At 36.0% G+C, this 22,698-nt stretch overlaps 1 protein-coding gene and 1 long non-coding RNA gene across 3 annotated transcripts in view; one reads left to right on the plus strand and one right to left on the minus strand.

The window, feature by feature from the left end:
- Nucleotides 1-3,554: 3,554 nt before the first annotated feature.
- Nucleotides 3,555-6,435, minus strand: LOC145266588 (uncharacterized). Its single transcript, XR_013864754.1, has 2 exons — nucleotides 6,027-6,435; nucleotides 3,555-3,919 (listed from the first exon to the last, which is right to left on the minus strand). It is a non-coding gene; the product is annotated as an uncharacterized LOC145266588 (long non-coding RNA).
- The window catches only part of LOC145266586 (dual specificity mitogen-activated protein kinase kinase 6-like), a 64,991-nt gene continuing 46,207 nt past the window's right edge, over nucleotides 3,915-22,698 (plus strand). Inside the window, exon 1 of one of the 2 annotated variants that reach the window (XM_080122432.1) lies at nucleotides 3,915-4,056. In XM_080122432.1, the coding sequence (XP_079978558.1) occupies nucleotides 4,022-4,056 (35 nt within the window). In that variant the 5' untranslated portion in view covers nucleotides 3,915-4,021. Of the gene's footprint in view, nucleotides 4,057-4,741; nucleotides 5,006-22,698 lie in introns of those variants that run through there. The other variant, XM_080122433.1, reaches the window with a different exon arrangement.

Here is a 22,698-nt window from a genome sequence, read left to right on the forward strand (position 1 = left end):
GAAAAATCAAGACTTTTTGGGGTATCAGAATCAGAAAAATCGAGACTTTTTGGAGTATTGGGATCAAAAAAATCGAGACTTTTGGGGTATCAGAATCAGAAAAATCGAGATTTTTTGGAGTATTGGGATCAGAAAAATCGAAACTTTTTGGAGTATTGGGATCAGAAAAATCGAAACTTTTTGGAGTATTGGGATCAGAAAAATCGAAACTTTTTGGAGTATTGGGATCAGAAAAATCGAGACTTTTTGGGATATCGGAATCAGAAAAATCAAGACTTTTTGGGGTATCAGAATCAGAAAAATCGACACTTTTGGGATATCGGAATCAGAAAAATCGAGACTTTTTGGAGTATTGGGATCAGAAAAATCAAGACTTTTGGGGTATCGGGATCAGAAAAATTGATACTTTTTGGGGTGTCAGAAACTGAAAAATCTGTGCCCATTTTCCGATGCCCAAACTATTTTTTTAATTATCTTTTTTTATTTGATTTTGTTTAAAACAAAATCTTCCACTGTTGGTGCTGACAATAAAAAAGTAAATGTGTATTGATTTTAAATTATTAATGAAACTGAAATCGATAGATCATCTCCGATGTATTTTTTACATCTGCAAAAATACAAGCACATTAAACATGTGCTTTTACAGTAATCGGGAAAAAAATGACAACTCTATAGTTAAATGTTTAGATATTTATAAAGAATTGGTAATTTAGTACAGTATCAGCAATCTATAATATAAATCTCACCCGTCTGTTTAAATGTATGTATTTATGTAAGTATGTATGCCTACAAATTCAACAGAGGTGACAGATTTTCACGATATTGGTATCATTTTGAAGCTCGACCCTTCAGACGACAAATATCGAATATTGGCTAAAAACATTAATTCCTTCACTCTACAGGAAGGGGTCACTTTTTTTGCCGATATTTTTGAAAGTCATCCCCTCTTTTCAATTGACTAGCCTTAATTTAAACATTCGGCACTTCCGGTTTGGTGATGGGTGCAACAGCAAAGACGTCACTTTTTTTTTTCACATTTTTTTCCTCCTTCACGGTACTGCCTACTACTGCCACTTTTTTTGCTCAACACACATGTAGCAGCCGACACTTGCTACAACACAGGCAGGAGCTCCTTCTTACAATTTGAGATTTGAAATCCATTTTCTCCCTGGCTTGTCCAATCACAAGCCAGCTCTCAGTCACGTGACAGAATGTATAAAAGGCGAAATCTGAAATCATATAATCCTCTTTCTTGTTGCTTTGCCCAGAAGCACACCATCTTGGGCTTTGGCCCCAAGCAGAACGTGAGTACTACAAGCTAACATGGAGACCTTTCAAACTCGCATTTGTTTCCACATGCGGTATCCAAACGAAGATTAAAGAACACACACCGACACACACACCTACTCTTTCTTACCACGGGACACTAAGTCTTTGCCCTGTCTCTACTATCGGACGCACGCTCCTACATACGTATACACACTGAAGTCTTTGCCCTTTCTTTCTCTTTTAACCGGCTTCCTTCGTACCGACGGCTACCACCTATAAACACATGTAAACGGAACTGAACTGTTCTCTCCTTCAACAAGATGGCAATATATTAAATCTATCTTTAAACGCATTAAACACTTTCCGCTCTCTTCTACTAATGCCACTAATGAAAATGACAAATAAAGTTTGTTTATTAATATAGAATGAAACTCCATTTCGTTGTCTCTTATTCTATACACACCTCCAAATACCCGGGCAACGCCGGGCACCCAGGCTAGTTGTATCATAACCGGGAAAAATATTGGAATCGTCCGATTACTAATTTCTAGCCAAAGTTTCCACACACAGTGTAGTCATCATCATCATCATCATCATCATCATCGTCATCATCGTCCTTATCATCACCATCATCATCGTTGTCACCATCATCATCATCGTCGTCATCATCATCATTATCGTCATCATTATCAGCATAATCATCATCATCATTATCATCATCATCATCATAACATTTCACTCCGTTTTTGTCCAAAGCACCCTTCAGGTCTACATCAAAGCATGCCTCGCTCAGGGGACAGTCTGGGAGGATGTGCAATAATCTGCACTGAGCGTCCTGTACATAGCGCACTTGTGCAGATTGTTCCATGTTTTGGCAACCTTCACACGAGTCCAGTTGAGTGTTATCCACTTTTTCCAATTCAACCTGCTGGGAGGTCTTCTTTCAGTGTCGGAAGAGCCTTATTATCGTTGTTGTTGTCTTTGACTGATTCATTCCACCAACAAAGGCGGAAGGACTCTATTGTTGTTCGTCCGAAGCATGTGACAATGGCAAAGCTCTTGCAAAATGGTAGTCGCTGCGGCACCTCTTAGTGACCAAATAGGGAATGGCGATTGTCGTTGTTCTGCTTGTCACACTCTGCCTTCCCTATGACCTCTTGACGAATCTGTGGTGGAGAATTTCCGGACATCCTGTAGATAGGTAGCAGGTTGGTCGATTTCACCTTGCCGGTAATTATCCTGCATGCGTTGTTGAACTTGACGTCGACCTTTGCAACATGAAAAGAAATCGCTGCAACTGACAAATCAAATTGGCAAACGCTATCTTTTGTTAGGTGAAAGTACAGAATAGTCTAGCTTCCCTTATTTTGTTCGTTGATTTTGATGGCCAAAGTACCGCGGCAATGTGTACTAATTAAACACTCACCTTTCAAAAATTGATTTTTAATTATTTTCAATAGTCGCCATTTTTTTTTTCACTTAAATGCACATCTTTGCTTTGGTTTGTATCATCAGAGGTGAAAACCAAAATGGCGACCAATGAAAACCATTAGAGAATTCATTAAATAATAAAGGTTTTAATATAATAAAAGAACTATTTGTTAGCGACAGTTTTAAATGTGATATTCGTTCAAAATAGACCCAAACAAACCTAAAAATCAACTTTGGAAAACTGAGTATTTAGTTGGCATTTGAACCTTCCTCACATTCCATGAACGATATTTCTGACAAAGGAGAAAGAGTTGTTGTTTTTTTTGGGTTGGAATCTCTCCATCTAATACTTACCGTTGGCTTTTTTTTTTTTTTTTTTTTTTTTTTTTTTTTTTTTACCTTGAAGTAATATTTTTTCATCTTTTTTAAAGCTTCTTCATGCCTTGTTTGGAGCGATTTCTATATATAAAAAAAAAAAACAATTAAAAAAATAAAAATCCCTTCCCTCCCTATGCTATGAATGGCTTTCTAAGTAATAAAGTTATTAGTTCAGAGCACAGTCCGTAAACTGTACAAGTACCTTTATTTTTTATTGAAATTACCGTAACGTTTTAAACATTGACCATCGTTTTCGTTAAAAATAAATAAATAAATAAAAACAAGAAAAAAAAAAGACAAACAAGACAAAAAAAATATGAAATTTTCGTGCGGCGTTGTCCAGCAGTTTACGTAACTAGCCCAAAATATGCCGAGGATGATGCTGTCTGTATTCTGCATAAGTAAGTACATAAAAAAAAAAGTTAATGAGGAAAAAAAAATAATAATGTGTAAGTCACGTAGACACACGAGAAATGTAATTTATATGGATTATAACTTTTACTTTTATTTTATTAGAATAAGGAGGAAAACAGTATTTTGGGTACACGGGTACATTGAGGGGAGGGGAAAATACGCAGAAATAGCAGAAAACCCAGCAAGCACTGACTGTGACTGACAGATGCGCGTCGCACGGATTCTTTTAACGCCGTTTACATTCCGTCAGAAGCAAGTTGTTGTTGACCCGTTTCCTGGCGTAGAAGTCACTTGTTTTTTTTTTTTTTTTTTAGATTTCAACTTAGAGAAAGATCTCCCGGACATGATCAAGGGATCTTTCTTCCTCATTTCATCTGTTATACAGGCAATAGATTGATAAAATCTGAAAAACAAGAAAAACAAGAATCTGAAAAAAAAAAAAAAAAAAAAAGTTTTATTGTTCTAAAGAGAGAAAAGTTTCTTTTTGTTTGTTTGTTTTTTTCAAAAGTTTTTACGGACCTTTTAAACAATGTCGGATCTTTCTTCAAACTCGTTTAAGAGAAGGTAAGTGTATATGTGTGTGTTTATATAATATATATATACATATATATATATATATATATATATATATATATATATATATATATATATCATAAAACTTTAATTAAACTTGGAAATACGATGTAAAAAATAGCGCGGATCACTCTCTGCACTAGCACCTATATAATATATGAATAACTTTTTTCAAATATTAACACGTTAGTCATCAGGTAAATCATGTGTGTGTATATATATATATATATATATATATATATATATATATATATATATATATAATTTGTGTACGAAACTTTGTAATATATGACTACTTCATTTAATCACATAAATTAATATACGAAAGTATAATTTTATGCGTAAACTATTTACTTCAACACTACAGTGCTCACAATACGTAGGTAGAGTTAGGTAGTAAGTTAGAAAAATATATATGGCAATTAAGCTACACAGAATATTCCGCGTTTCATCCACACTAGGATTCTTCAGGCTTATGCCTATATATTTTTCTAACTTACTATATATATATATATATATATATATGCGCACTTTAATTTAAATAAAAATACCCCCCATCTCATCAAAGACCAATAAAATATTTTTAAATGACCCTCTCTCTAATCAATATAATCTTATCTTTTTTTTTTTTTTTTTTGTAAAGTTAAGTTTAAGATTATCTTGAAGCAATTATTTAAACTTGATTATCTTGAACTTTTCAGTTTTAAGATCACTGCAATTGAAACATTATCATAAGAACCCATCCAATAAAATGCCACCAATCGCGCGAAAATGTAATGTTCTACCAGTGTTTTGTTAATTTTTTGATTTTTGAGCGATTATCGGCGACCGAAATGGCTATAACAAAACCGCCTTAATTTTACAGAAGTTACACAACTTTTGTTAAAAACAAAAAAAAAAAAAACCGCAGTAAAGTTAAAGCATCAAAAAACGTATCCAGGTAGGTAGAAGAGTAACTTATCTAGCCCTAGTAACATTTATTTTGTTGTATTTTTGTTTTCGGCCCCGCCCCCGTTTTGTTTTGTTGGCTAAGTGGCAATTTGGAATAACTGGGTAGTTGTGCATCTATGTTACCGTGCCGAAATAATAACGTTATTATTTAGAAAACCGTTCTTAACTTGGGAGAGGAGGGTGTTTTGTAGTTATTCTGTACTTCCACCTAACGATTGAATAAACAAAAAATATCGTAAGATTTGAAAATATTATTAAATAGCGCGGTAACATAGGTGTACAAACACCCAACTTCGTTCCATTAAATGAAGTATTTTTTTTTTTTTTTTTTTTTTGCAATTCTTAGTACAATAATTACCTTTCTTAGAACGATAAGTTAAGCTTCCGAATTGCCCTGAAGTAACTAATGCTGTTTAAATAGTAGTAGCCATTTTAAAGCTGAAAAGTTCAAGATATCCCAGTTTGAATTATTGTTTGTTTTCTTTTCAAAACATTTTGGTGATTATTCAAATTTGCACTTATTGCGACAATTAAAAGTAAATAAAATACAGAAAAGTCTTTAACGAAGATGTCATATTCCAAAAATTACGTAAATCGATTAAATATATTTTTTTTTATTTTATTTTATTTTTTTTTTTTTTTTAACGAAGAAAATCAAAATTTATGATTTTTAAGGATTTTACTACTAAACTGTATTTTGTACAGTGTGGCCCGAATATCAGAAAAACGAATATAAAAGATTTTCTCTCGTCACAAATAAGAGCCTGTGTTACAGGATCATCCGGATATAAGTGTAAAACCGGATAGAAGAGAAGTCTCTTACACTGTATTAAACATGAGATTGATTTTTCACTTCGGCACTTCGATTTTAGTTGTCTGTTCCTTATTTTATCATGCCCGACGAAAACACTACGACTCGCTTAATCGTAAATAAAAAAAAAAACTACTTGATCAAATTACGTGATTTTTGGAATACGATATCTTCGTCCCGTAACGAGTACGTGTCTTACTTTTTACACTTTTGTGTATTTTCTTTACTTTTAATTCCACCGTAAGTGTCAGTCCGAAACAATAGGTTTTTAATTTCAGAATGATGAATCGAATAAAAAAACATCCGGTATTTTTTATTTTTATTTTTTTTTTACGACCTGCCCCCAACGTAACATAAACACACCCAACCTCCCCATGTTAAGAACGGCTTTCGGAATTAATCAACCTCGTTCTTAATATGGGGAGGTTGAGGGAGGTGTTTATTCCGAAAGCCGTTCTTAATATGGGGAGGTTGGGGGGGGTTATACTACACTGGGACAGATCGTAAAAAATACCAAAAATCCCTTATTATCTCTTAATAAAAACACGCGTGTCTCGGTGTATCCGTATCTACGTGACCTTCACATTGTTATCCGGTCAAAAGTTTCTGCCGACTCGAAAACCGGATATAGAATAAAATATTTTAACGGAACGCGGATATGTTTTAAAAAGTTTAAAAACTTTATTGGTTTTATTTGTAGAGTTATGAATTCTATTAAATTAACACCTTACGAAACTTTTAAACTCGGTTTACCTAAATATGGAACGGAACGGAAGCCACTAAACATTATACGAAACCATATGGATATAATTTTTGAAAATGGTACTTGTACACTTTAATCAAGACATTAAAAAATGAAGATATCGAGAGAAAAAATAAAAGTTATATTGTACGTATCTGTTATAGAATTAAGTTCTCCGAAAAAAAAATTCACTTAATTTCATCTAGTTTTTTTTTTTTTTTTTTTTTTTTTTTTTTTTTTTTTACAGCGAAAAAATAATTTCTTATGATACCGAGGCAAAGGTTCGATTTTTAGGAAGAAAAGCTAGTATTAAAGATGGGGAGGGAGTGTCGGCGCTTTAAACTGAGTGATCTTCCCGTGGCGTTCAAAAAATTCAAAGATGGCTACCTTCAACGCGCTGTCATAAAAACGTGTTTTTCCGCTGTAAAAAAAAACAAAAAACAAAAAAAAAACTATTCGATCAAATTAAGTGAAATTTTATGTACAATATAAACTTTTTTCAATATTGACATTTTTTTAATGTCTTGATTAAACTATTTAAGTACTCCAAAAAATTATTTTGGCGCTTTTACACTATTAGGACGAAATTTCGAAATTCATAATACTGAAGGTAACATGAAAAAAAAAATGGTATCTACGTATTCCTCGTATTTTTAAGATGGTATTTATTGTATTTATTTGCTCCCCCACTGAGCAAATTAGGCACAAGGCCGTTTTTAATGTGAGGTAAAAACCAGCTCCCCTAAAAGGGGTCACTCTGGTTACCAAAAATAATAATTGTCCCAGTATAGAGGGTTTCCCCTCCATTGACTGGTACAAATTATCTTAAGTGCAGTATCTGCCGGAACAGATACTACACTTTGATCTTGTCCCGAAGGCAAGGTAGAAAATTATTTAATTAAGAAAAGAAATTTGATGAAAACGATCGTAAGATACGAAAGAATTCAAAGGAAGATAATTTTCCGTGCCTGGCGTTGCCCGGGTGTTTGGAGGTGTGTGTTGAGCAAAAAAAAAAAAAAAAAGTAGTAGTAGGCAGACAGGCTCGAACCCGTATCGCGAAAAAGGAAAAGAATGTATTAAAAAAAAAAAAAAAAAAAACCCTGACTTCTTTGCTATTGCGTCCATCGTCAAACAGGAATTGGCGAAGGTTTAAATTAAGGTTAGTCAATTGAAAAGAGTGGATAACTTTAAAAAAATATCGGTGAAAAAAGCGACCCTTCCTTGTAGAAAAGTGCTCAGTTGAGGGTGAAGGAATTAATGTTTTTAGCCAATTGTTAGATATTTGTCGTCCGAAAGGTCAAGCTTCAAAACGATAACCGTTCTGGTGAAAATCCGTTGTCTCTGTCGAAAGTTTTAGGCAGACATACAAACATACATACATTTAAACAGACAGGTGAGGTTTATATTATAGATGGCCGCAGCAATTTTTCACCTGCTAACACGATTAAAGTTGCTTTTTTTTTCTTTTTTTTTTTTAATAATTCAGTGATAGTCAGGTAATTTTGACTGCATAATTTCGAAACTACCATTGTAACTTATTAGAATTGACAAAAAAAATAGTAGAAATCATTGTTTTTTTTTTTTATCTGAAGTGCTATTATTTTAGTTGTGCTAATGAAACCATAAAAAAATGATAAACTTTCATTTTTTTTTACATATATATATATATATTCTAACATTTGTGTTATCACTAAAAAAAATGAGAATTTTTATTCTTTACATTTCTATAAATAGTTTTCTCTTTTGACATTTGTTTTATCACGAAAAAATAGAATTTTTAGTATTTACATTTTTATAAATGTTGTCTTTTTTTAAATAATATATTTATGTTTTTCACAAGTTTTATCACAGAATTTTGTCGCAAATATGTACGAAAGTTTTTTATTAACACTTTTTGTGTTGAAATTACTTTTTGGAAATAATATATTTATATCTTTAACAAGTTTTATCACAGAATTCATGCAGATTATGCATTTATTATTATAGAGGCAATTACTCTATCGATTATTATAGTGAACCTAATTAATAATGTGTGTCTTTTTTGAAATGTGTCTTTTTGAAATAATATATTTGTCTTTAATTTTGTCATAAATAATGTATGATTAGTTTTTTTTTATTAACAATTTTCGCGTTATATAAAAACAAAAAATATTTTAAACATTTGTATAAAAAAGTTTGTTAAAATGGATAAATGGAAAAGATGCAACAAAGCTGAATTTATTTGAGTCCACTCTTTCTCCTCACATGAATTCATCCAACTTCTTCTGAGCTATGTTCAAGTTCCGTTCTGTCTCCTCTGGGATCTTCCGATCATTCGGTTGCATCAGTTAAGATAAAAACAAGATGCAATAAGTCTTCAGATGTATCTCTCCACCATCTGTATATTGATACTCTACGGCTGACTGGGATAGCTTCCGTAAACTTATATCTGATCTACCCCTGCATTCCATGTTTAAAAAGGATGTGTCCTCCATAGTATCAGACCTGACCAATGGCTAATTGTAGGCATAGACCGATTCATACAATCCAAAAAAGTCCAACAAAAACCTAATAGCCAGCCATGGTTCTCCCCAGAATATGCAGCTGCCATTGCGCACAGAAATCACTTTTTCCATAACTACCAATGTAATAGATGCACTGAGACTAAACCTGCCTTCAGGACTGCCAGCAACCACTGCAAAAGAGTAATAAAAAATGCAAGAGAGCTATATGCTCAGTCCGTTAAATCCAAAGTAGCTGATCAGCGGCTTGGTTCCCACCAGTTTTGGCAAATAGCAAACAGGATCCTGAACAGAAGCATGCGTTCTATCCCAACCATCATCAAGGGACCTGAGGTCATCTCGTCAGCATCAGATAAGGCCAAACTATTTGCCAAGAACTTTGCAGCTAACTCTACCCTATGCGACGAAGGCCATAAACTCCCCGTATTTCCTCCTATAACGGAAAACACTCTGCAACATACAAATATCTGTGCGTGAGGTCACCTAGCTAATCAAAAACCTTGATTTCAGTAAAGCAACTGGCCCTGACGGCATTCCAATCATTGTGCTGAAAAAGCTTCAACTAGAACTTGCTCCCACACTTACAAAACTGTTTAAGCGTTGCCTTAAAGAGAAATGCTTCTCAACACTCTGGAAAACCTCATCAGTATGCCCTGTATTTAAGAATTCAGGTGATAAGTCATCTCCCTCTCAGTACAGACCAATAAGTCTCCTGTGTGTCATGAGTAGGCTGCTGGAATCCATATTAAATAGAGAAGTAGTCAACCACCTCAGCAGAAATAGCCTTCTTAGTGACATGCAATATGGTTTCTGTTCTGCCAGATCTCCAGCAGATGTGTTAACTGTTATATCTCATAGGATTAGTGAATCTATTGACAAAGACTTCCTTTCTAGGGTAATTGCTCTTGACATATCAAAGGCCTTTGATAAGGCATAAAGGCCTACTTCACAAGATTTCCAGCTACGGTATTAACTGGAAATGTTTTCTCAATCATTAAATCATTTCTCTCTGATAGGCTCATAAGAGTAGTGGTTGATGGGTAGAAATCAGAGGCCCATAGTATTAATGCTGGAGTCCCTCAGGGGTTCATCCTAGGCCCAACTCTCTTCCTGATATACATCAATGATCTCCCAAAACACATACTTAAATCATTCGTTGACATCTATGCTGATGACATGACCATCTATGGCAACACATCAAAGGCCGTAAATGACAAAGTTCTCTTTGATTCTCTCTCCTCTGATCTTGAGCGCGTGGTACAGTGCGGGAGGAGGTGTCTGGTTACTTTTAATGCATCTAAAACCAAGCTCCTATCTTTACATCATCAACGCTCTGATCCCCATCTGGCATCAATTGCAATGGGTGGCTCTCGTCTAGGCGAAGCTCCATGTTTTGATAAGCTTCTGGGCTTGACCTTTACTCCTGACCTGAAATGGAATACGTACATCAAGTCAGTTGCCAAGATCGCTGGAAAAATGGTAGGATCCTTCTACCGCTCCAGAAGATATCTCGCCCTTGATGCAATTCTCTATCTGTATAAAAGCCAAGTACGTCCAAGGATGGTGTACTTCTGCCACATCTGGGCAGGAGTTGCTAAAAACAGCCTATCCTGCCTTGACAGAGTACAAAATAGACTTTGTGGCCTAGTGGGTGATGCCCTTTTCTCTTCCCTACAACCTCTCTCCCACAGGAGAGACGTTGTGAGCCTGTCTTTGTTTTATCGTTACTACCATGGCAGGTGCTCGTCTGAGCTCCAATCTCTGGTCCCCCCTCGCCAATCTTTCACGATAAACACCCATCTAGCTGAAACCACTGTCAAAAATTTTCCCCACTCCTTATCTGTGCCAAAATCAAAACGTAGATTCCATGAACAAAGCTTCTTTCTTAGAAGTGCACGCCTGTGGAACTCTGTTTCGGTTGCCTGTGTCCTCCCTGACTAAAATCTGAATGTCTTCAAGTCCAATGATGAACTGCTCCCTTAAGTAAGACACTTTATCAAATCTCCAATACTAACATACTGTACCCGCAATAACCCTTATCCCCAAGTGACTTCCGGCCCTTGATAAGTGGTGACTACCTTGTAAAAAAAAAAAAAGATATGACAGAAATAATGTGAGAAATTCTGCAGAATTAAGCAGGCTCCTCATTGGTCAGTTTGACCACCTACGATTTTGTTTGGACTTATTAAATTGATTGTTGTTATTAACTGCCGAGTCGTATTTTTCGTGCTATTTTTATGTTTCAGGTCGCGCCAGTTTTCCAAAAGACAGCAAGTCGAATGGACGTGAAAACTCATCTCTTTATCTGAGGCATGGAGCCTCAAACCCTTTTGTCTCATGGAGATGTATTAATGCCCTAACATAAGGCAAAATGTTATCATTTTTATCATTTGCAAATACCAATGCCCTTATGTCGGGCAAAATATTATATTCATCGCACACCGTTGTGCTCTACGATTTGATTGACTCTCATCATTACATATAATGTCTCTCTGAGACGATTTTAAGGTCTACATTTTGACCTGCCATGTGTCCGCCATTCGGACAGTTATTTACAGTGAACTCCATAATGACTACCGGATTCGCAGCATTTATCCTTGGAACCGCCCTCTTAAGTAAGACTCTTTATCAAATTCCCAATACTAACGTACTGTACACGCAATAACCCTTATCCCTGAGTGGCCTTCGGGCCTTGATAAGTGGTGACCCCCATGTAAAAAAAAAAAAAAAAAGGTATCACTTAACTTATCGACTTGTTGCTACTATTCTTCGAACAGCGAGAATCTTGAATCCTGCAAACGCAAAGATAAATCATGAACTACTACTCTTACGGGTGTTACCAGCTCTGTTACGGCAGAAAGCTAAAGATGGCACATCTTTAATAAAATTTATATTGATGTTTAAAAGGTGAACCTGTTGTGATTTGTGATTGCTTTCTTTCATTCTGCCAAGAGCAAAACCGAGGTGGGATAATATCTCACAGTAAAGCCTCCAAGTTACCATATTGGCGGCACAGTTTTTAAAAATATTTATAGAAATGTAAAAACTAAGTTTTTTTTTTTTTAAGTTTTATTGTTTCACGATGAAACAATGTGGTTCTATATGGTTTCGTATTTCATTTCATGCTTAATGACTTCCGTTCCATATTTTAGCTAAACCAAGTCCATTTCCGGCGTCTTAACATTGCATACTGAATTTTTGGACTTAACCCAGAAAAGTTACAAAACGTTTTCCCTTCCTCATATTAAGAATGGCTTTCTAAATAATAACATTATTTCAGCACGATAATGTAAACGCATAAGTACGCTTATTTAATTTTTAAATATTTTCTTGGTGCTTGAGGCGACAGACAGTTTTTTTTTTATGTCCTTTTTAAGCAAAAACAATATTACTTACTGAATTTACTGCTTGTTAAAATAGTCGACTGGCATTTTTGCTTAAAACAAAATATTTAAAAAAAAAATCCATCTGTCGACTATAACAACAACCATCAAAAAAAGTAAAGGCTACAACCATGAATCTTGTTAATATCATATATACCAAGGATGACCGAAGAATTTCCATGAATTACCTGATCCGATCATATTGGTGCGTCCATGACTAATTTGCCATCAAATCTGGAATCCTTTCCCTAGGACCAACAAGTACTCCTCCTGGACTCCTTGAGGGAGGACATCCTATAACATCTCCACCAAGTCCATCAATGTATAGAGAAAACATGCTGACTCACAAGAGAAGACATGTACTGGGTAAAGTTTTGATGATTCAATAGTTTTATTTAATTTTGAATTGTCATCCTCTATTTCTTTCATTAATTTGCTCCACTTATCCTTGAAAAGATGTGCAAGTTGTGCACACTCTGCCAGAAACACCAAGATGCACACTAACACGAACCACTGCACCCACGTGACATCCCATCTCTGCCTTGGAATTTCATCGCATCAGACTTATTCGAGATTGACGGACAGCAATTCCTGCTCACTACAGACAATTATTCAAAGTACCCAGTCGTCGATGAAATGTCAACACCAATAACCACTTAGTATAACTCCTTTACCCATTCCCAGTTTAGTGGAGTACTGCTGCCACATCTGAGCGGGAGCTGCAAAAAATAGCCTATCCTGCCTTGACGGAGTACAAAATAGACTCCGTGGCTTGGTGGGGGGTGCCCTTTTCTCTACCCTGCAACCTCTTTCCCACAGAAGAGACGTAGCGAGCCTGTCATTGTTCTATCGTCATTTCCATGGCAGGTGCTCGTCTGAGCTCCATTCTCTGGTCCCCCCTCGCCAATCTTTCTCAAAAAAACACCCGACTAGCTGAAACCACTGTCAATAATTTTCCCCACTCCCTATCTGTGCCTAAATCAAAACGTAGATACCATGAACAAAGCTTCTTTCGTAGAACTGCACGCCTGTGGAACTCTGTTCCGCTTGCCTGTTTCCCTCCCGACTTCAACCTGGATGTCTTCAAGTCCAACACAAACAAATTCCTGATGAACCGCCCCCCCCCCCCAAGTAATGACACCTTACCAATTCTCCAATACTATTGCTACACTATCCCTTTGATTACTCTACACACAATAACCCTTATCCCTGAGTGGCCATTGGGCCTTGATAAGAGGTGAACTCCAAGTAAAAAAAAAAAAAAAAAAAAAAAAAAAAAACAGCAAAGCAGTGACAGAAAATTTTTTTTTTTTTTTGTCCAGACAAAATCATGACGGACAATAATCGTCAGTATTCGGGACAGGCTTTCCAAAGTTTTATCTAATTCTGGGGCAAAGATTAAATTATTTCACCAACTTTTAAAAAATGATTGGCACAAATTCATTTTAGCTAACCGGAAGTATTTAAGAAGATGGCCGGTATCAGTAATGACAACAAATGCAGGTTCTGCCATACAAAATTGGAAAGTGTGAGTCATCTGATATCAAGTTGCAAGGTTCTTTTGGGGGACGGCAACTACACAGCAAGATATGATGGAGTATGTAAGTACATTCACGGAACCATCTGTAAAAAATTAAACATCCAGTGTAGCAGCAAGCCCTGGGAACATCAACCTGAAAAAACAGTTGGAAATGACTTATATACCATACATTATGACCATGTAATCTCTACAGCCACCTACCTTGAAAATGCTGCTGTCAAACCTGACATAGTTATGTGGGATAAGTCGAAGAGAGTTGCAACCTTGGTTGAAGTGAGTGTCTCTAATGATGGAGGTCTGAACAGAGCTGAAAGAGAGAAACAGACCAAATATCAAGGTCTCGTGTATGATATGAAAGGAAACCGGAATCTTAAGGAGATATCAATCATACCAGTTATTATAGGTGCCACAGGGTTTATGAAGAAGAACCTGAAGTCCTACCTAATATTCCTGATGAACCAAGTGCAAAAGAGATCCAGACAATTGCACTTAAGGGAACAGCGAGGATACTAAAAAGAGCTCTCGGTTGATTTCAATAAAAAGCAGGGCAATCTTGGCAGCTGGTTTGACTGCCCCATACCCAGCATTACAATTTTCAAAGGAAGGAAATTTTTTAAAAAAATGTATATATCGTACATTTCATCCATTTCATAATATTCTAAACTGAATGTTATATATTATTTGTGCATTTAAAAAATATTTATATTAAAATTAATTATTTTTACATATAGACTATTACATTTTAGTAAATTAAAAAAAATAATTTGAAATACTGTTGCTCATACAGTAAATAAAAAAAAAATTAAATTCATTCAATAAATATTTCAGTAAATAATGGTTTCTGTTATTTTATTTTGTTACTTTACTGAATTTGTTTTAAATTACTTGAAAAATCATAAATATTTGATTGTCTCCCCTTTTAAATCTTCTGAAAATGAAAACAGCAAAAAAAATAAAATAGAGTAGTCCACACTTTAGAGATTTAGTTAAATCCCTGAAAAGTATCTGTTTTTTATTTTTATTTTTTGTTTTTTTAGTTTATTTTTATTCCATTTTTCCTTTCATTTTTGCATTTTTCACTGTACTTTGTATGTATTTTTATATATTTCTTTTATATTTGAGCTTCTATCTCTGCCCCCCCCTCCTTGGAAAACTTCCCCCCCCCAGAAAATTTATATGTAGTTTTATACTTTTCTATATGTCTCTCCCTATTATATAGATGGCCACATATGCTCTATCTTGTCTCTATTTTTATTATAAACCTGCTTCTATTCACATAGTCCATCTTTATTTAATTTCTAAGCTAATGTCCTTATGCCAGCTTATTTTTTTATGTATAAAACTGGCTTTTTTTCTTCTATTCTGATGAAAAGCATAAGGCTTCGAAATACCATGACCTAAACACTTTTTCTTGACTTTATGATTTAATAGTTTTATTTAACTTTGAATAGTCATCCTTTATTTCTTATATTAATTGCTCCAATTATCCATGTAAAGCTTTTTGTATCATAATAGGTTCTTGTATAAAGATTGTTTTATCTTTATAAATTATATATATGTCTGCCATCCTCAGACACAGCTGACACTCTTAACCCAAACATGTGGACCCTGAACATCAGTGACTCACTATCTATAATGATAGCTGGATTAATAATTTTTTTTTTTCTGAAGACCATGAAATTTACACAAGGCAAAAGAGGGTGGAGTTAACCATGACATCTGGTACAAATATTGCATCAATTTTATATTTAGGATTGCAGAATTTCCAGCAGAATTTCCCTGAATATTAATTTTACAAAAGAAAAAAAAAAACCTTAAATCGCTTCCATTTAAAAAAAAAGAAAAAAAATGCTGTCTGATAACTCTGTTTTAACTCCAATTCAGTTTTTTCCTAAAAAAAAAGCTACTTAACAATTAGTTTTTCAATCGCATAAAAGTTAACAAGACAAAAAATACATTTAAAGAAAATATCTTGTATAAAAAAAAGTAGCATGTCATAATTAGCCGGCAGGCCAGCCATATGCATACATCATGTAAGAATTCAAGAATTCAACATTACCAATCAGTATACGATCGTTGCTGAGACGATGTAATTTTTTTTTTTTTTTTTTTTTACTAGCATTTCAGCCTGGTGTTGCCCGGCTGTTTGGAGGTGTATGTTGAGCAAAAAAAAAAAAAAGAAAAAAGCGGTCAATTTTTTTTAACTTTGAGACATCTATTATGATCCCTTAACATTTATTGTTTTGGGCTCAAATCAAGTTAAGTTAGATTCATGTCCAAGGAACTTATATCTAAAATTTCAATTGTTTATACCCAAAATTTTCGGAGTTTGGTAGAGTTCTCAAAGGGCAAATCGTTGAACTTTGACCCCCTTAACAGCCAAATTTTTGGCCGAAAACGGATTACAAAGATTTTCCCAAATCTCAGTACCCTGTGTATCAAATTTCGAGTCTGTAGACTTAAAATTGACAGCGTTATTGTGTAGGGAAATGTACAGACACACACACACAGACACGTTCACTTTTATAGATATAGAGATTTTTTTTTAATAAACTCTTATCAGTATCGGGATTAGACTTCAAATTGAAGATTTAAACCAAAATAAGGATATCAAAAGATTGCACAGCAAACACAAATGGTTATCTTTATACGGCATAATTACATTGACACACCAGTTCCCGTTAGATTACCAAAGTTAAGCAACGTTGAGCTTGGTCAGTACTAAAATGAGTGACCATTTTTTAATTCCAAGTGCTGTATGTACTCTCCGCTTATCTCGGCATTGTTTCCAGTTGTCCAGCACTTCTCCTTGCCACTGGACTCAAGCAATATCGATTCAGGAGAGGCGTGGTTGATGATTGCGCAACCCTTGCTTCATAATTACACGTGCAGCTATTGTCACAGGGGTTTTTCAATGTCTTTCGAGACTGAGCAGAATCTTCTATAAAGCAAATGAAGATTGTAGGCTTAAAAGAGGTATATATGATTTTGACTGGGCGCACCAGTGCAAATTGGAAAAATATGACGATCTATGAGAAAAATGTGTCGGAAACAGCTGGGGAAACCATTGTATTTCCTGTATTGCTAATACAACCTCTGCATTCTTAAATAATCTTGGTCTTTATCGATCAGACAAAAAAAAATACATAAGAAAATACAAACCAAGGCTCTATCTGCATCATCATGGATATGGTAATCCCACAGAACGGTAACAACTTAACACTGGCTAGTGGACATGATGTTTCGGCCCTGAAAGCATGCCTGAACCCAGAGTCATCATCCAATGAAGGTATTGTTGGAAACAATGCTGATGTTCAAGCAACAGTTATTTTAAAAACATATATATAAATGACAAAAGTCTATATTCCAAATTTCAAGATGTTAACCATCTTACCGTTTATTTCTGCACAATTCTTGACGACACCTGTTTAGTAGCGTAGAATCATTCATGTAATTATTATGTCAACTTTTAACATCAGAAGAAAAGGAACTCGATTTTAAAATTAAGGAATATGGGCATGATTACAAAATCCGAAATTGGGAGAGAAGATACAATTATTTTTCAGTTTGTTATGCCAGGTGGAAAATAATTGCAACTTCTTTTCCAATTTTCGGATTTTTGTAATCATGTCCATAAAAACGGTAAGATAGTCAACATCTTGAAATTTGAAATATAGACTTTTGTCATTTATTTGTGTATGCTCTGTAATTACATTGAGCTTCATAAATTAAAGTATTATTATAAATAAAAGGTGAAATACAATTAAATAAAAATATTTCCCCATATAGTTGTCCTCCGACACGGCTGGCACACCCATCATGACATTCAGACTTCCAAACATTAGTGAATCACTGTCTATGAATATTAACTCTAAAAAAAAAAAATGAAATAAAAAAACTGGCTACTCATATGCACACATATGTAATTATACAAGGAAAAAACTGAAATACAAAAGATATCTCTTAAGTAATTTTTAAAGCGTTTGTAGCAGTTTTTTTCTTATTTATAGAAATCGTTTCAAACAAGGCATGAAACCAGTTAATGTAAGAAACTTAAAAAAAATACCACTTCAAAGACTAGCCAACAATAAATCTTCTTATATGGATATATTCAAGGGGTGGGCCATAGATTAGAGATCAGTCGAGCACTTGCCATGAAAATAACGATAAAGCAGAGACCGACTTGCAACATCTCTTCCGTGAGAAAAAGGTTGTAAGGAAGAGAAAAGGACATCCCCTACGAGGCTACAAAGTCTATTTTGAACTCTATCAAGGCAGGATAAGTCTTTTCTAGCAGCTCCTGCCCAGATGTGGCAACAGTACCCCATCCTTGGATGTACCTGGCTCTTATATAGATAGAGAATTGTATCAGCAGGGAGATATCTACTGGATCAATAGAAGGATCCTACCATTTTTCCAGCGACCTTGGCAACGGATTTGATGTTTGTGTTTCCAAATTCTAGAAATATCTTTCGACAGTTTTGTCTATAGCACTGTTTACTGACCTTGGTGACCCAAGCTGTAAACAATATCAACAGGGTCACAGGTCACACCTGTTATTAAGATATCTCCATTCTTGTGAAACAGTTGTAAAAAAAAGTTTTATCCTTGAGTAGCAGAGGTAATTTTTAAGCAAGAAAAACAATTCGATGGTTGTTTCTTGTATAAAAATAAGGAAGGAGCCGTGGCGCAGTGGTTAGAGTACTTGGAAAAATCAATTGTAAAAAGTGATATTATCCTGAAGGTTGAAGGGAGGGGATCATGCTTTGCTGCAGTATTTGACAGTACATGTTGGAGTTCATGTTTCCCTAAATGTAATTTAACTCTCCAATACCTGCAGCACTCGTGCAGCTCCAGACCATGATATTCCCACCAGCATGCATAACGCACTTATGTTTGTACTCCTCACCTGGTCGCCGCCACACATTCTAAAAAAATAAAAAAATAAAAATAAAAAAACTAAAAAAAAAAAAAAATCCCTACATAGTACCCCAGTAGTTGTTGCCCCGATAGTAGCCCCCTACACCAAAGTGGCAATTTGCCTTGCTTGGGGTGAAAAACGTAATAAAAAAAAAAAAAAAAAAGTCATCAGAACCAAATTAAATTTTGTCTCATCAGACCATAGGACATGGTTCCAGTAATCTATGGACTTTGTTGACATGTCTGCAGCAAACTGTTTGCGGGCTTTTTTGTGTATTGCCTTCAGAAGAGGCTTCCTCCTGGAGTGACAATCATGCACACGAATTTGAGGAGTACAAAGATAACCGTGTCATCTATATATATATAAAAGGCAGAACGTGTGTGATCATTTTATGTATGTCTGACGCTCCCCGGAGGGGGGGGGGTTACTATATCTTAGAACTGTTTATATACCCCCTAGATAATAATATCTAGGATTTGGGAATGCGGGTCGCCTCTAGATTTATTTACATCGATTTTTACAAAAATAATTCCTATTTCAGCCTGTCTTGTGTTCGTTCAGCTTTTTCGTATAAAAAGCGAAACTAATTCAAAGCTAATGCACTGTTCCTGGAAATCACATCAGCCTTGATCAATATGGGGCCAAACTCCTTATATCAGACAATTGCTATTCAATCTGGACAATGGGGAGCTGGTTTCCCCCTCTCCAACATCTTGGGGAAAAAGCCAGTCAAAGTTGGGTAAACAAACCCAAAAACTGCCCCGCAGCAAAAGTTAACTGCGTGATTTCTATTTGACCTCATTAATGAGGTCAAATAGAAGCAGCAGAGTTAACTTTTATTTAAATAAATAAATTCAAACATGTTTCCGTTAGTATTTCGTGGTGGCCCAATGGTTATCATCGCACTTTTTTTTTTTTTCACACTTTAATTTCAAACTTTGCCTCAAGGGTTCAGGTTCGATCCTCATACTTACCTACCAAAACTTTTTTTTATTTTAACCCCCCCCCTCCGGAGTTTTGATTTACCCAAAACCACACACACTCCAAACACCCGGGCAACGCCGGGTACCCCTTGCTAGTATATATACAAAATAAAAAAAATACCACTTCAAAGTAAAAAAAACAAAAAAACTATTCAACGATAACTGTTATATGAATAGATTCCACAGCAATTCTTTCCCCTTTGTCTGAAACATCACATATGGAATGTGAGGACTAAAGGACAAAATAATGAAAGCGAGAGTTACGATGCTGCTGAAAGTAAATCTATTTTCTTTTTCTAGCATATACTGTTTTTGGGTTGGCTTTTGGTTTTTAAATTCTGGACAATTTTAGTTGGTGACAGTAATCCTAAGTCCATTGGGGGCTATCTTTTTTTTTTTTTTTTTTTTTTTTTTACACAGGCATCGGCACATTATCAAAGGCCAAGAGGCCACTCAAGAATAAGGGTTAAAGAGTGTACCGTAGAAATTGGACAATATAGTAATCATTAGTAATGAAAATTTGGTAAATTTGATAACTTATATGGAATGGCTCATCAAGAACTTGTTTACGTTAGACTTGAAGACAACCATATCATAGTCAGCCGGAAAGCAGGAAAACGGAAGACAATTCCACAGGCATGCAGTTCTAAGAAAGAAGCTTTGTTCATGGAGTCTACGTTTAGGTTTAGGCACAGATAAAGAGTGGGGGGAATTATTGATAGTGTTTTCAGTGCAACGATGTGGATTCCTTTGGCAAGCAGAAGCAAATTGTTGTATTTTGCCTTTGCTTATCTTGATAATTTCTGCAATGGGGGGGATGGGGGCTCATCCCTTTCACATATAGAAATTGCAAATTAATAACCTTTCTTTTTCTTTTTGTCTCTTTTCTTCTTCTTTTTCTCGCATCTAGAAAATATCTTTCAACAGTTTTGCCTATAGCACCACCCACTGACCTCAGTGACCCCAGCTGCAAACAATCCCGGCAGGGTCACAGGTCACACTTGTTATTTGAGTATCTCTATTTCTGTGAAATTATTGCATTTACATTCTTCACTATGCTTAATAAATTTGTTAAGTTTCTTTTTAACCCTTTTCAATCTGACAATATATCGTCACGCCAGCAAGGCCACCCAGCATTGTCCGGGATGCAAGTATTGTTATATATCTTTCTATAAGAACATTGTTGCGATGGAAGCAATTTCCACTTCTGCCTAAACTTTTTCTAGCAATTTATAAACAGTCTGAGTTCTTGGCCTTCGGGCCGGGATCAAAGTGTAGTATCTGTTCTGGCAGATACTGCAAGCAAAGACCATATATGTGGGGGAAACCCCACATATAAGACCTTGGTCAATGTAGGGGCGACCCTTCATACCAATTGTCACTATCCAGCTCCCATTTCCCACCCATCGGGAGCTGGTCCCCTTTTTCCCTCCCCCCTCCCTCTCTCTCCACATTAAAAAACGGCCTTGTGCCTAATTTGCTCAGTGGGGGAGCAAATAAATACCATCTGTTCCGGCAGATACTGCAAGCTATGACTAGCTATGACTAGCAAAGACCAGATGTGGGGGCAACCCCACATGCCTGACCTTTAACCAGCTCCCATTTCCCACCTCTCGGGAGCTGGTCCCCTTTTTCCTTTCCCCCTCCCTTCACTCCTCACATTAAAAATTGGCCTTGTGCCTAATTTGCTCGGTGGGGGAGCAAATAAATACCATCTGTTCCGGCAGATACTGCAAGCTATGACTAGCTATGACTAGCAAAGACCAGATGTGGGGGCAACCCCACATGCCTGACCTTTAACCAGCTCCCATTTCCCACCTCTCGGGAGCTGGTCCCTTTTTTCCCTTCCCCCTCCCTTCACTCCTCACATTAAAAATCGGCCTTGTGCCTAATTTGCTCAGTGGGGGAGCAAATAAATACCATCTGTTCCGGCAGATACTGCACTTAAGATAATTTGTACCAGTCAATGGAGGGGAAACCCTCTATACTGGGACAATTATTATTTTTGGTAACCAGAGTGCCCCCTTTTTGCCTACTTTTAGGGGAGCTGGTTTTTACCTCACATTAAAAACGGCCTTGTGCCTAATTTGCTCAGTGGGGGAGCAAATAAATACCATCTGTTCCGGCAGATGCTGCACTTAAGATGATTTGTACCAGTCAATGGAGGGGAAACCCTCTATACTGGGACAATTATTATTTTTGGTAACCAGAGTGCCCCCTTTCTGCCTACTTTTAGGGGAGCTGCTTTTTACCTCACATTAAAAACGGCCTTGTGCCTAATTTGCTCAGTGGAGGAACAAATAAATACCATCTGTTCCGGCAGATACTGCAAGCTATAAATAGCTATGACTAGCTATGACTAGCAAAGACCAGATGTGGGGGCAACCCCACATGCCTGACCATTAACCAGCTCCCATTTCCCACCTCTCGGGAGCTGGTCCCCTTTTTCCCTTCCCCCTCCCTTCACTCCTCACATTAAAAATCGGCCTTGTGCCTAATTTGCTCGGTGGGGGAGCAAATAAATACCATCTGTTCCGGCAGATGCTGCACTTAAGATAATTTGTACCAGTCAATGGCGGGGAAACCCTCTATACTGGGACAATTATTATTTTTGGTAACCAGAGTGCCCCCTTTTTGCCTACTTTTAGGGGAGCTGGTTTTTACCTCACATTAAAAACGGCCTTGTGCCTAATTTGCTCAGTGGGGAAGCAAATAAACACCATCTGTTCCGGCAGATACTGCAAGCTATGACTAGCTATGACTAGCAAAGACCAGATGTGGGGGCAACCCCACATGCCTGA

The sequence above is a fragment of the Euprymna scolopes genome, chromosome 41, assembly GCF_053919585.1.
Source record: "Euprymna scolopes isolate OS-2025 chromosome 41, ASM5391958v1, whole genome shotgun sequence".
Classification (NCBI taxonomy): Eukaryota; Metazoa; Mollusca; class Cephalopoda; order Sepiida; family Sepiolidae; genus Euprymna; species Euprymna scolopes.